General features: G+C 35.1%; 1 protein-coding gene across 16 annotated transcripts in view; it reads left to right on the top strand.

Annotated features, from left to right (window-relative positions):
• Positions 1 to 15738, top strand: part of SATB1 (SATB homeobox 1) — a 101586-nt gene that overhangs the window by 53112 nt on the left and 32736 nt on the right. For all 16 annotated transcript variants that reach the window (XM_082685201.1, XM_082685205.1, XM_082685197.1 and 13 more), the window contains 2 exons: positions 6918 to 7130; positions 15539 to 15694. In XM_082685201.1, the coding sequence (XP_082541327.1) occupies positions 6918 to 7130; positions 15539 to 15694 (369 nt within the window). The remainder of the gene's footprint in view (positions 1 to 6917; positions 7131 to 15538; positions 15695 to 15738) is intronic.

Raw genomic sequence — 15738 nt, 5'->3', positions numbered from 1 at the left:
TTCTGTAATTGCCCAGATAGCAAACATTTTAGGCTTTGGGGCCATAAGAGCTGTGTCACAGTGTCCGGTGTTAGGCAGCCATGGACAATAGGTGAATGGATGTGAGTGTCCTAGTGTTTCAGGAAAACTACAAAAAACAGGCCCAGGGGTAGCTTTGGCCTGCAGGCCTTAGTTTGCAGACTTCTCCCTGAGATCTACATACTCCATGTTCACACCTTTAACCTCCTGGGCAAATACCTGTGAAGATATTATCAGCAGGGAAGATGTTTAGAGGGACCTGGAGAAAGAGGTAGTAAGATATGGGAAGGCCTTAAGATGAAAAGTCTGAAACAAATCCATTCTATTAAATTGTGAATGAGAGGATTTTTTTTTTTATTTCTTTTTTTGGAAATTAGTATAGTTCGTATGGTTTTTATTTTTGGCCCAGGCACACTAAAAAAACCAAGAGAACATGTAACTTTGATTAGAAATGAGGACATTATGTCCTTTCAACTTTCTTGTTTTACCACTGTTCTTTAGTCAATTTGTTTTTTTGGCCTCATACTTTCCTTTCATATTTAAGTTATTTTGTTTATTACATGATTATAACAATGAGATTCTGGTACAAAAATAATCTAGTATTCATTCCTTATTGGCAGAGTTTCCATATCTAGGAGAATCCCAGCAGTGACTTATTTTTGGCTTGCTTTAACTGCATTGAAGTTAGGAGGCCTGACAAAGCCTTTAACTAAATCAGTATTTGTTTTCACTTTCTTTATTTGTATTTTTTGTGTATCATTTGTCTTTTTTAAAGGGGAGTTGCAGAAGGTTATGTATCAGATTAAAATTGTATGATTTTACTTACTTCTCTATTTTTACAACTTAAAAAATGTGTTCATTATTAGCCAGTAAATTTCATGATACCATATTCATTGGGAAGTAATTATTTAAAAAATTAAATGAATGAATGAATGAATGAATCAAGAGTGAACTTCTAGAAAATCCTGTTTCTAGCAGCATTCTGTATTTTTGGAAATAGCAGTAACTTCTAGTATTTCTCAGTACTGGGAAAAAATAGGTCTCTACATAAAAGATCAGTAAAATGCTTGTCAATTTAATTGAAAACCCACAAAGCCAACATTGACATGAACACAAATGAAATATAGATTTACTGATAAGTGTTTTAAAAATTGAGCAATGTGTTATTTCTTAAAGCACTAAAGAATGTATTTTATATGGTAAAGAATGACAAGAGAGGTTAGCTGAGGGATGTGTGAAGTGACTATCCGCCGGTACCGTTTTTCTTCTCTTGGGTTGTGATGTCACACCATTACTCTGAAGAGCTGACCACTTGTTCTGCATCTGGTTCTCACAGTGACTGATTCCATGGATATCTCTAGGATTTTTGCTGGGAAGAAGGCAGAATTAGAATTTGCTCTCTTTTTATGCCATATTAATCTCTTTGAAAAGATAGTTTATCTCTGTGGTTAACATCAAAAACAGTGACTTACATTTTTGTGAAGGTGGTAGGGGAATGAAACAGTGACAGCTTTGGTATCGAGCTCTCTTTATTTAAAATAGCTAATTTAGAAGAAAGTTACTACCATAAAAATTATTTGGAGCCCAGGGTAATAGAGGGATTTGGTTTTAGACCTTTATATTAGTAATTGGTATCCTCAGTCGAAGTGGATATTGGCCATATTTGAAGCTGTTTGACTTTAATTAGCGTAATTGTCTATGTATATTTAAGTGTTCACTTTTTGGGAATGAGCTTTTGAACATGCAAGCATACATGTGTTTTTGGTGGTCATACTTAAAAACCACACGCGCGCGCACACACACAGCTGCATTTATTTTAATGATTATACATTCATATGAATGCATGTAGTGTGTTTATTTCAAAGTGTATGCATTTCAATAAAAGCAGGTGCAGAGTGAGAGTGTATGGTGTGAGTGTGGAGTACGAAAATACACATGCTAATGCATATGTATAGACAAGGAGCTCTGCAGTTAAATCACACATCACACATTTGTGTGCACTTATTACAATGTGCAATTCCAAATCCAAGTTTTAAAAAATAATGTAAAATATGTACATGCAAATGCAAAGTTATGATATGAAGAGATAAAGAAACTGGTACCCTATAAACAGTATGTTAAAACATTAATATAATAGATAATACTCTCATGAATTTAGACCATTTTAGTCATTGACAGCTCTGTGCAGTTTTAAAATCCTGGATTTCGTGTCCTAAGTCTTAACGGAAGAATTTTCTCATCATCCTAACTGGGTCTCCTAATAAAACCCCCTCTCAAGACTTTCACACTTGACTATTAAAAAATAAAAAAAAAAGTTTACCTTTTCTGAAAATTTATGGTGAAATTTATATAATTACTTGTTCTAAGGACTTTTTCCCCTTCTGAATTGATGGACATATGTTCTTTAATTGCTACTGAAGATACCAGCTTTTAGCATATGTCATTCATTCAGTTATGCCTACTTGATGTCTTTTTAATGGAAACCTATGGCTAAAAATAATTGCCAAAGCTTCTAGATTTATACTTTTCAGTTCACTTCTCTGTATTATTGCGATTTAAGGATGGTGATAGAAGCAAATATATTCATTAGTGCCTTTTTAAAAGAAAATAAAACCCAGAGTTTAACTCTGATCCCATTCTGTGGCTTTTTCCCCTTTTTTCTCCCCCCCCCCGTCTTTGGCACACTTTATTTTCCAGTAAAATAAAGAATGAAGATGGATTATTCAAAACTGATAACAGTAATGGACCATCATGTAATGTTTTATTGAATTTGAGTTCTGTAAATTATGTGGTGGAGAGAAATTTGCCTGCTTAAGTATAACAGAAATTGCTACTGTGTTCCTATAATTCTTCACAGTGTAATTTAAGGAAAGTCCACTATCCATATCACTATTGAATAAAAGGTAAAAAGGTGCTATTACCCCAACGTGACAGCTCTCGTTTAGCCTCCCAAGCGACAGAGATAAATGCGTCTGCTTATAACTTACTTGGCAGGAGTCCAAGGTAGTAGGTGGAGTTGAAAATAGTCTTTCACCTGGACATATGATTAAAAATCCACAAAAAACAGAGGCAGGTAGTCTTGAAGAATATTGTACGTATTTTCTTTTTAGAGACGGAGGTTTCATGAAATCATATTTTCCTTCTGAGGGCTTTGAAGTTCCATGAAGCTGATAAAATCTATTTGAATCAGTGATTATGTTCAAAGAGGAGACAAACGGGAGGCCAGACAGGCCTTTTGTTCTGATTGGCAGTCTCTTTCGCTTATCTGCTGTTTTAAAGAATTCATAATTAGCTTTTGGAAGTACTGATAATATTTATTGAAGGTTTTTTCTTTCTTTTACAATTACAAATGAATTTTACTTGTAATAACTTGTAAACTCTTTTTGGAATGTAAAAAAGGTTTAGGAATTCATCAGTAAGTTCACTCTTTAAGTGAAAAAAATTAGAATACTCACTTAACCCCTATGTAATGACAATGCAGAATAATTCTGTTTTTATGTATAAAGCATATAGTGCATTATTTGAAGATGTAAAGTCCAAATGAAAAGCAGAGTCTCATTTCCAATAAAATTAATATTCATGAGTTGTTGGTAACTTAGTACATAACACAAATTCTCAAGTTCTTTTCAGAAACAAGAGTGACTGATGATTTTGTTTGACTTTGTTCAGTAAATTCACTGAGGACCGATGGTGCACAGTACTGATGATAATGTTTCAGTCCTGGTGTGTTCTATGAGATAGCAAGTAAGGTACATCATGACCTTGACATATGACTTTAGCACGAAGAAAAGATTTTGGTAATAGATACCTCTTAACTCTTCACAGGGGATTACTGCAAATGACCTTGACCTAAATCTGAAGTATATTTTTGACTATGGGAAATAAGAAAGAGGGACCATGTACATCTTGATGCATAAATGTACCTACTCAAATAACAACAACTCGAACAGGATGAGAACATGCATTCTGGGGGAGGGGGATAATTAACACATTCTAATCAAAACATTTTCTAGCAATATTTTCAAGCATTTCCACCAGGGGGCACTCCCCTCATTGAAAGCCTGGGCCAAAAAAAAAAAAAATAAAAAAAAATCCAAAGGTTTCTAAAACACCTGACACTGTCTACACTGGCTGCTTTAGAGGTCTTTGAGTGTTCATTTGAAATATCTCTTTAGACCTTAACATACTGCAGGCAGAAAAACTGCACTTGCTGCAGTAGAATAATTAAGTGGAAATAAACGCTTTGCCCCTAAAATACTTTAAATGCTCTACTGGGAAGTCATTCCAACATCAGAATATGGATAGAGGAAATTTTAAATTTTCTCCCAAGTGACCTACTATCTTCTAATTTAAGCATGCAGGAATGACTAAGTTTAATATTAACACGACTTGATAGAGAATATTTTATGTATTTTTTCATGTGTTTTCTTTTCTCACTATAGTTCTCTGCTGTCTCAGAAAACATTTTTAATAGAGATGATAGAGTATTTTGTTATTTGAGATTTATAAATGTCTAATTTCAAATTTCCCAAATGCAGTAACATGCTGAGTATTTATAGGATCTCTTTTGACCTAATCTTTTTTTTTTTTTTAATTTCTGAACAGTTAAGATAGTTAAGTGTCTTACAAAATGCCATATAACTTTTCATTGAAGCCTTACTTTGATTAAATTAAGAATTTCCATTAGAATTTACCCATGAGTAGCATATCTTAGTTCTTAAGTTTCTATTAGTCATTTACAATTTTTTCCTTTTGTGGTCTGAATACACATAATTAATCCACATAGTAAATATTTATCAAACATTTATGTGGTAGGCATTGTGCTGGGATGACAGAAATGAATATTAGGTTATTCTACTCAAGGAATTGATAACATTGTTTTTAACTATATTGTACATTTTGTCTGTTGATTTCTTTGTAGTTCATATATATTGCTTTGCCAAGCACCTCTTCTAATATATGACATTTGGTGGGGAAAAGTAGAGAGCAAGGACTGTTTTTTTACACCTCTTTTCAGGCATTTTTTTGAGACCTGTATTTTTCGGTTTCAATGTGACACATCAGAAACACAGTCAATCTAATTAGTTGGCCTTGTGCAAATTAAATAGCTGGATGATTGACTGCCTGTTTGACTGAATTTTAGTTAAATTGACTGGATGTTTTATTCTTGTATAAACACAGTTGCAGCATTACTTGTCAGTCTTATGAATGAAAGAACATGCACCCTTCATTCTTCAGTCACATTTTTTAATGGGGAAACTGAAAGTTCAGGTCCACTCTTCAGGTTTCGGATGCAGGACCAAGTGAGAGACTAAAATTTACCTGTAAGCCCCCTTGGCCTATTGGAGGTTCTTTTGAGTCATTTTTAAAGTGAACAGTGCTTTTATATTGTCTGCGACTAGATGTTATATGTAGGTAATATAGTACCTTATCCCTGAGGAATTAGGAACAAAACTAGGTTTGCACTTCCAGGGAATCATGAAAAATTTCAAATATTGTTATCATCTAAGTCTCAATCATTTTGATAATGACACTTTGCCTCCCCTTCCCCAAATGTTCCCTTTCACCATTTCTGCAGGGTTATTGGTAAGTGAAATTTACAAATGACATGGAGATCTTGACAGCATTTTATTTGAAGCTATCTTGTGATAAACCGATATTCTGGCTAAATGTAGAAAGCAAAAATATGACTCGGTATTCCAGGCATTACTTCATGCACAAAATGAAAGAGGTAAAGGGTGCTCAGCTTCTATCAAATGGGCAGAAAACTTTTGTAATCCTTTATTTCATATGATTCCTTAAATAAAAATGAGGAAACCCATTTATTTTTGAAAGGCTTCTTCCAAAAATAGTTGACAATTAATGCTCTAGTATTTGGGGAGAGAGAAACACCTTAAAGGAGCTTACTAGTGGTTTGTAAATTTCTTCTATAACTAATAAAGACTTATATTCCTTAAAAAAATTGGCAACTGGAGAATTTGATAGTATTCTTTTTTTTTTAAAGATTTTATTTATTTGACAGCGATCACAAGTATGCAGAGAGGCAGGCAGAGAGAGAGGAAGGGAAGCAGGCTCTCCGCTCAGCGGGGCTCGATCCCAGGACCCTGAGATCATGACCTGAGCCGAAGACAGAGGCTTTAACCCACTGAGCCACCCAGGCGCCCCACTTTTCCTGGGCATGCCATTATGGATTTTTGCAATGTAAAAATGGGGTTATGTATTTCAAATTTAATCAACGATTTCTGAAGTTCAAAATTTCAACCTGTTACCCAGAGGTATAGTTATGGCATGATAGTATTTAGAATTATTCATGGTAGTCTGTACAGTTTCCTTAAATGTTAAATAGAAGGAATCACTTGTCATTAATTTGAAAATTAAGGGATAACTTAAAATATTGCTTATGAAAACATAGCATGCTTTAGAAATATTCTTTTTTCTAATATGTTACAATTCATTTTCTGGTATTTTCTTTGGAAGTTCTCCTTCCTTAGAAGTGGCTTTGTATCTTTACATATTGGGCTCTCTGCATTCCACTGCCTTTGTCTGGGCAGCTTGAGAACTATACCATTCAATGCTGTTGTATTTTGAGCATTTCATTTATTTTTAACTTCCCTCCATCGTCTCTCTGTGAAAGATTTCATGGCAAGTTAAGCTACTCAAAGGAAGGAGACCAATTAGGCAGTTTCAGTTTGTGTTATATGTAAAGCAGATGCTTAATAAAATTAAGAATACAATTGAGGCTCTCCTCTCTACCACTTCAGTTGTAACTAACATATTTCTACGCAGAATTAATGCTTTTGACTGTTCATTTTCTAAACAGAGTGGAGAAGAGGGAAGGATCACCGCTGGCAGGGCAGAGCTCAGGAGCTAGCTCACCCTGTACCTTTCGTTTTCTGCAGGGCTTGCTTTCAGAAATCCTCCGAAAGGAAGAGGACCCCAAGACTGCATCCCAGTCTTTGCTGGTAAACCTTCGGGCTATGCAGAATTTCTTGCAGTTACCAGAAGCTGAAAGAGATCGGATTTACCAGGATGAAAGGGAAAGGAGCTTGAATGCTGCCTCGGCTATGGGTCCTGCCCCCCTGATAAGCACACCGCCCAGCCGCCCTCCCCAGGTGAAGTCTCCTGTGCTCTTTAGCCGCCTTTTTCCTCTTCTTCTTCCTCCTCCTCCTCCTCTTCTTCTTCTTCTTTCTTAATGTTTGACGAAGGATCTCAGCAAGAAATTGGAAAAAGAGATGAATAGATACCACTTTTTCTAAAAATAATAATTCATAGAGTGACTTGAGAAGAATTTGGTCCCAAATCAGTGATTCTGATATAAAAACAATAAGCTACTAATTAGAGAAAAGAAAATTGCTTTGTGTTGTTTCCTTTTGGGGGTTCTTTGGGGGTGAAAGTAGTCTTTAAATGGGATATTTGTCTCTACTACTATTATTAAGTGAAGAAATATTTTAAACTCAATAGGAAGAAAAGTAATAAAGTCAGTTTTATCCCTATGAGTTTGGGAACTGCCGTTTGAATAGTAAACAAATAAAAATAAATAAATAATTCCATTTGTATTTATGCTTTCCAATACGAAGTGCAGCTGGTACCAATTACACATCATCTCGTTTGTAATCTTTCATAATTAAGTTTAATACAATCCTTGAAGGCAGCTTTAAATGGGGTTGATAAGGAATTCCACCCGTATTCCCAGAAATGGGCACATTTTCTATTTCCCAAATTTTCGCACTTTTTAGAAAGGACAGAACTCATCATGTAGGTAACTTTGTGTATGTGTATCTATATTTTTATTTTTTAAATCGAATTTTAAAGATTGCCTGTAATTTTTATGAGGATTCAACAAGTTGATTTGCTGTATAAGCTACTACATAAAAGTGGTTTAGACTTCGAATCAATAGGCAAATATATTTCTTACACATTTAATTTATTGCATGTACAGCCCTTAAAAATGAGGTCAGCTAAAACGTGATAAAAATTGAATATGAAACACAAATTCAAAATATTCTTGTAATATAATGTTATCCTGAAATCGGAACTTGATATTAATTTCTTTTCATCAGCAGTTAAAAGAAAACAAAACAAAATGCCTTTCCATGTATGGAAATATAGAAAAAACACACAGCGCTAAAAATGAAACTGCCACAGATAACTTCAATAAGGAATAGACATAATATTCGGTCACTTGTTGAGGTTCTTAAAGCTCTATGTTATAATGTTATGAAATAAATCTTTTGTAGAAACGTCCAAAGTCCGTTTTCTCCATTTTATGTAATGAAAATCAATTTGTTCTTAATGTCTAGGGCACAGACTGCAAGAAAGTCATTGCTGTAATTGTGGATAAGAAAGTCATGTGTCTCTAGCACAGAATAATGGTATCCATCTGCATGTATATGTATCCACTGGTCTACACACACAGTGATTGAATTTGATCTGTAAAGCCTTCTATAAAGTATTTCTTATGAAAAAGAATGAGAATATACATATATATATGACTTTTCATAGATATATGAAATATATATTTTTTATATATATATTTAAATGTTTGATTTAAAAAATATATATTTTTATATATATATTTCATATATCTATGAATTATATATATCTATGTATGACTATATATGTATGTATATGACTTTTTAAGAGTGATTAAATAAAAAATACTGTACTTTGGACTTGGTTTAACACTTAGTATGTGGTGTTTAGAGTTAATACACCGTCATTAGTTAACTTTGCTTCTACAGAAGGCCTCTGGGCAAAGAGTTACTTTACTTATCACTTAATCTGCTATACTAACAAAAGAATTGCTTACTTAAGATCAGTATGAACTTCAGCATTGAGCTGTTCCTTCTTCTTTTTTTTTTAATCTATCTAAATATTTGACTTAGTAGTTCCTTAACACAGTTTTTGTTTTCTAATTTTTTATATGATCGTGGTGCTTTTGTTTTTCCAGATGTGATTCTGCTGTCCTTACTCATCAAGTTTTTTCTTTAGCCATGTTTCCAGTAATTTTTAAATGGTTATTTCTTTTCACATACTATTAAGATACACTTGGGCAGCTCTCTTATATATGTGTCTAAAGACTGCTGATAAGTTGGGATAGAAAATTTTGGCCTGCATTATTGATTAACTGGTTGAGCCACTCTTTGCTATATTTGTTCTCAAGAGGGCTTGAGAGCAAGCCCTTAGCTGGAAAATCTAGCCAATGATGAACATGTAAGGTATGGAGATACCATAGATTCTTAGTGAAACTCTTTCAAAGGAGAAAAGTTTCTGAAATGCGGTGTTACTGGCCATCTAACCAAATTCCAAAATGATTATCTGATGTGTGTATAATTTTATTTCACTGCTATAATACGCATCTTCAAGTATCTTAATTTGCCTTACTGAGAATCCCTTTGCGTTACTTAATATTATTGTAATAGAGCTCACAACCAGTTTGTTCACCTTTTACCCTCCAACAATGACTTTATGAATAACATTTTAAGAAATCTTTAATGCATTAAAAATATTATCGTGTAAAATGAGTACTTAAGATGGGAACAAATGTTTCTCTAGCAGCCAAATTAGTAATGTTTTGCAACTGTTGAAACTGAATGCTTTTAAAGGGGAACCAATATATTATACTTAAGGTTTTAATATGCATATGACACATGATCAAAATGGAAGGGGGAAAAAGGACAAAACCACAAATACAGAAACAGATGGCAGAATTTTGTCTTTTTTAATTTTATATTTTGACAAAGAGAAGTCCATTATTGTATTTATTTTCCCCTTAAATGAAGAGATCTGAAACGTATTTTGAGACAAGTCTTTAACTTGTTGGACGTGAACTCTGATTTCTTTATAAAGGACAGCCTTTTATTATTTTTATTTATTTATTTATTTTTAAGTAGATTCCACACCCCAACATGGGCTTGAACTCATGACCCTGAGATCAAGACCTGAGCTGAGATCAAAAGTCGATGCTTAACCGAGTGAGCCACCCATTTGCCCTTAAAGAAAACTGCTTTTTAAAGGCAGAGGTCCCTTTTGGCTCACAGGAGATCCAGACCACTTTGAGGACCAAGAGAGCTGGATTCTCTTCCAACTCCTACCCTGTAGAGTTGAGGTTATACCGAAGATGACTGTGATGTCCTCCCACGGTCTTATCAGGCTAAAGACCTACACTGTTGAGGAACTTGGATTCTAAATGATCTTTAAGAAGACACTTCCCTTAGTCAGGCTGCACATTTTATTCCAAGGAATCTTTCCCCTGGGAAGATCTAGACCAAACATCAGAAATCACTGTAGCCCTTGCCTAGGAGTGATACCTCTGGTGCAGACCTCTCCCATGTGCTTCAAGAGGGACAGCCGTGTCATGGGTTTTGTCCTCTGTCAACAGCAGTAGGCTCCAGGTCCGACATGTTTGCTGAAAGCCTATTTTCATAATGTACATGATCTAATTCAGGAAATAAGAATATCTTACACTTGATAATGGTTCGCAGTTCTCTAACACTTCATGCCCATGAATTCGTTGAATCCTCATACCAACCTTATGGTTGGAGAAAGAGGAGGAAACCAAGTTTAAGGTTGAGTTTGTTTTCACATCCGCCTATTAAGTCTCTTGCTCTTTCTTCTACCTCAAGCCACCTCCTTGAAACACAAACACTTTAGAAAGGGGAAAATGAAACTTGGGGACTTCTATTTGTCACAGAGGGTGGGAAGTTTTATTTTTAAATTAGGAAGAGGAACACACATGAGAACCTTCTTCTGATAGAAGATGTTAAATGTTTGACAAATGATCCACTCAAAGATTTCAAACAGTTGGGCATTTCTGAAATGGTGGAGAAAATAGCCCTTTCCAAACTTTGCTTCCTATGAAAATGTTGTGGGAACCCAAGCCCTCCAAACCCCCCTGATCCTAAAGGCTTCTTTTCTTATTAAGCTTAGCAAATTTTACGGAATAGTTTATAGGAGGAGTTTGATTAATAATAACTAGTGGTTACTTTCTGGAACTTGTTTTTTCTACAGATCAGTTTTAAGTTGATGATTTCTATTTAGTTTTGCTCTTACTCTGATTTTATTTGTGTGTTTTAATATGTGTGACTTTTGGATTAGGTTAGCACTTTCTGTTTCCATAAGGTCTGTTTGAAAGCCTATAATTATCAAGTTATAAATTCTACATGAATTACATAATGTTTTTTTCTTTATATTTTTGTATCTCTTTATGTAATTCTTTAGTTTCTTCAAAAGGAAGATGGGCTATTTTATAACAGTCCTTTAGAAAATGTAATAAGTTCATATAAGCAATGTATAATTCATCTCGTAGCTGCACCCTTCTACCTCTTTCCAACAAAGTCTTCTACAATGTAATGAAACAGGTTCAGTTATGGGCAGGAACTTAGCATTTGATAAAAGTTTTGTTTTGAATCACTTGACCAGCATGATTTTAAGATCTTACGTGCTCATGAAATGCTTCCCATCATCAGGTATCTTTTAAAACACTAGAGGACTTTTTAAGGTCCATATTTGGAAAATAATTAATATTGTTCCTAAAAAAAACAGAAAAAAGGTATAAAAAGATAGAACCATGATATTCAAACAGTTTTAATGTACAAAAATTTGAAAATGGGGACCATTTTCTTTTACCAGTAAGAATACCTTTAAGTAGCACATTTCTTATATCACATTACCAAGAAAACATTTATAGTTTGCATACCTTGCCAAATAAATTCAGGTTGGATTTCTAAAACGAGTGACAGAACCACTTGGTAAAAATTAGATATTAACGAGCCAGATTTAGCAAAGGGCCACCAAAAAGCAGATCCAGCATATCTTTAAATTAAAGTTAGAATTTTTCCAAATAAAGAAATCCTGTGTAACATCATAACTTCAGTAAAGAACAGTAGTTTCTAAGATAAGCATTAGTATTAGACAAGACTTCAGTTTAGATCTCACATTGCCTTATGAATAAATTCTTTGTTTTCAGAGAGTTTTCTCAAATTTTAAAATGGGGCAGTAGTAGTACTTATTCAGGGCTTTCATGCAGGTTAGAGCTAATGTATCTGAACATGATGCCCAGCACGTGATAAAAAGGTAATAAATGCCAGCCTTTGTTGTTATCATAATTATTATTAAAACTACATAACACTTTAATTGCGTGTGTGTATGCACACGTGGGCTGTGGACTTGCAGACAATTCCTCCTCCATCAAGGAGTAGTATGCTCACCAGCCAGGACCACAGTAGAGTTCGTTTTGTGTAGTACATATGTAGTATGTAGCATGGATATAGTATTTAGAGTTCATTTTCTAGTATGATTTGATGCACTCAGCAATCCAGAAAAAAACAGAATAAGATTCTCAGGGAAAATCTGTGCTCTACCGTACAATTTTAGAGATATATAAAGCCAGCCGACCCTAGTGCTTGCACCCTCTCCTCACGTGGGAGGCTAAAGGGTAAATAGTAGAAGCTCCAATTCCTAACTACTTCCCCGGCGCCTCCGTAATGATGGAGTAGTACGCCCTACCTTGATAAAAGCTATGCGGAAAGCAACTGCATTTATTTTACCTCCTGTGCTATTTGCGGAGAAGAGCTGAAGAGTAGTTTGTTTTGCCTGGAATGAACTACTTTATGAATTTTAATGTGTGATATAATATTAAAAGCTAAACCAGGATTAAAGAAGATTTTTTTTGTACTAAGCTAAAATAGTACTTAGTAGAGTGAGGTATAAAAGATTTTTGTTTCCATTTTTACCTGGGGAAAAATTCAGCTTTCATATTTTTGAAAAGCTGTCCAAGTCAGTTCCCCTTAAGCAATAGCTTGTGTTTAGGAAAAAATGTGATTCCAGAATTCTAATAGCTTATCTATGATAAGATACATATCTGAGCCAACAAGATGATAAAGAGCTTTTCTAAATATTTTTAAAATGAGTAATACAGAGTTTCTTACTTTATATTTTTAAAAAAAATTGTCGCTCTTTTTTTAATTTTTAGAAGTTTCATGTGGACGTCTTTTCCACTTTTGATTGTATTGGCTCCTAGGAAACATTTTTTTTTTTAAATGATTTAAAATTCTTGCTTTTTGGTTTAAGTTGTAAGTGCTTTATTAAAAAAATTAACGAAATTTTTAGAAACCAAATCACAGGGTTGAAACAAATGATTATAGCCCACCTCAAAGGTAAATTCTTAAACATAGTTTTTACAAAAGAATGAAAATTATTTTAAAAACAAACCAAAACAACAAGTTTCCAAAGTCCGCTCTCTTAAGGATTGCTAAGCAGGCTGCTACCAAGGAACGTTCCCCCCCCCCCCCCCATGCCCTGGACTTCATGCTCCCATTTCCATAACATTCAATTTTCAAAGCGATTGAAATGGCTTTTCTTTTCTCTTTCATTTAAACAGTGAGAAAAATAGGTATTAAAAGAGACCCCCTGGGGTGATCAAATCTATCCTTTTGCCTCAAAGCAAGACCACCCCAGAGCAAAGTTGCAAATCTCACCAAAGCAACTTTGTAGGCAGTTTATGGTAATGCATTAACTCTTCTGGCTCCCCAGGTGGTATTTAGCAGATTGTTGCTTCAGAGCCCCCTGTATGTTCTTAGTGGCCTCCATCCTTAATATACCTCTGTAAGTGCCCTTGCTTTCTGGGGTCACAGAGCTAGAAGGGGGGCTCTGGAAATTGACCCTACGCACTTGCCATCCCCGTCTCCTACTTAGAGTTTAGCAGGAGCAACTGGGGGCCAACCAGTGTGTGGCTTGTCCTGTCTTACTCTCTGTTTCCTCACTTGGACCTGTGGTGCACCCATTTCACACTATCATCGTTTCAGTGCTTAGAAGGGTAGGATTGAGGGGGAAAGATGAGCTGCCTCCCAGATAAGCAAGAGGTGAGTTATTTTGCTAACTGGCTAGAAGTTAGAAGGCATTTTTTAAAAAAGGTTTTATTTATTTATTTTGACAGACAGAGATCACAAGTAGGCAGAGAGGCAGGCAGAGAGAGAGAGAGAGAGGAGGAAGAAGCAGGCTTCCTGAGAAGCAGAGAGCTGGATATGGGGCTTGATCCAAGGACCCTGGGATCATGACCTGAGCCAAAGGCAGAGGCTTTAATCCACTGAGCCACCCAGGCACCCCAAGGCATGTTTTAAGACTCCTATTCAGTGTGTTAAGTGCAGAGGATTGAATTGTTTAGGATAACCTCTGCCTATCTTTTGATACCAAATATTAAGGGGAAAATGAAGTAGCCCAAAAGACTTAGAGTGGGACTAACAGGGTGTATCATTTCGTGACCCCAAAAGACTTAGAGTGGGACTAACAGGGTGTATCATTTCGTGACAAAAAAAATCATTCATTTATTCCAAAATGGACTTCATTTTTGATTGCTTATTGTGTATGTGAGAAATTGTCCAGGATGCAACAGAAACCCAGATTCTGGAAAGGAACCTAAGAGATGTGGTCCACAGTGAATTATCTGGCTGGAAGAAACAGGGTCCTGCATCTGTGGGTAACTTTTCATTGACATTTTCACCAATTTCCTAGCGAAAAAGCAACTGCATAGTTCATACATAAATTTTCCAGACTGGCTCACGTAACTGCTTAATAAAAATTAAATTTGGAGTTTTAGAAATTAATAATAGTATCAATAAATTTTGAGGTTGAGATTTTATTTTTACTCCCAAATTCTGTGTCTTTTTACTGCTGACACCTGCTTATCATTATTACCAAAGGCGTTGGTACTAATTTTTTACTCAAGATTATTCATTTGAATGTATTTATAAAGTCACTGATTATATAATTTGTGTAACTTGAAATAATATTCTGTTAAATATTGTGAAACATTTTCTTATTGTCTGGTTTCACGAGTCAAAAGGAAATAGTTATGTACAGGGGTGCCAGGAAAAGATGAAATAATTATACAGAACAGCTTGGACATGCACATGTAAAATGCAACCAGCCTTTATGATAATTAAGCAAGGCGCTCTACCTGTTTCATGGATGGATAGAAGATTTAAATATGCAGCTCTGCAAATGGCTTTGTTATGGAAGATTTTTTAAATGAAACATAAGAGGAACAGGCATAAAAAAAGGAGTCTAAAATTAAAAAGGCCATAGGATGTAATAGCTATTAGTGATACAATTGTCTATTAGGCACCGGGCACCCAGTGAAGATACAACACTGGGCATTATGATTTTAATTGTGAATTTCCTTTGTTAGAATTGCAATGGACAGTAATTGGGAAACAATTAGGTTAGGGTTTTCAAGTCTTTGAAACTATTCTGTTTTCCAGAAAACTTACTTTATGGCATTCTAATTCCTGTTTGTCAGCTGGCAGTGGCTGTCTTATTACAGACGCGATCACCTGTGACAATGTGACTTTCTTAACTTAAGCAATCTGATCTCGGGGTAATAACTAACGTTGAATGACTGCACTGTTGATCACCTTGATCATAAAAGGAGCAACAGTGTCCAGTTTGGATGCCGAGCCTGAAAAGCTTCAAAACAATTTGGCCAATGAAAAATGACAGTCATGTTCAAAATGTTTTGTAGGTGAAAACAGCTACTATTGCCACTGAGAGGAATGGGAAACAAGAGAACAATACCATGAACATTAATGCTTCAATTTATGATGAGATTCAGCAGGAAATGAAGCGCGCCAAAGTGTCCCAAGCACTCTTTGCAAAGGTTGCCGCAACCAAAAGCCAGGTAAGAACCTCGGTTAGGCACTGAGAATGTTGATCTGCAATGCC

This window comes from Mustela nivalis (genome assembly GCF_964662115.1).
Source record: "Mustela nivalis genome assembly, chromosome: 1".
In the NCBI taxonomy this organism is placed as follows: Eukaryota; Metazoa; Chordata; class Mammalia; order Carnivora; family Mustelidae; genus Mustela; species Mustela nivalis.
Note: the sequence above shows the minus strand (reverse complement) of the source record. Positions and strands in the feature narration are given on the sequence as shown.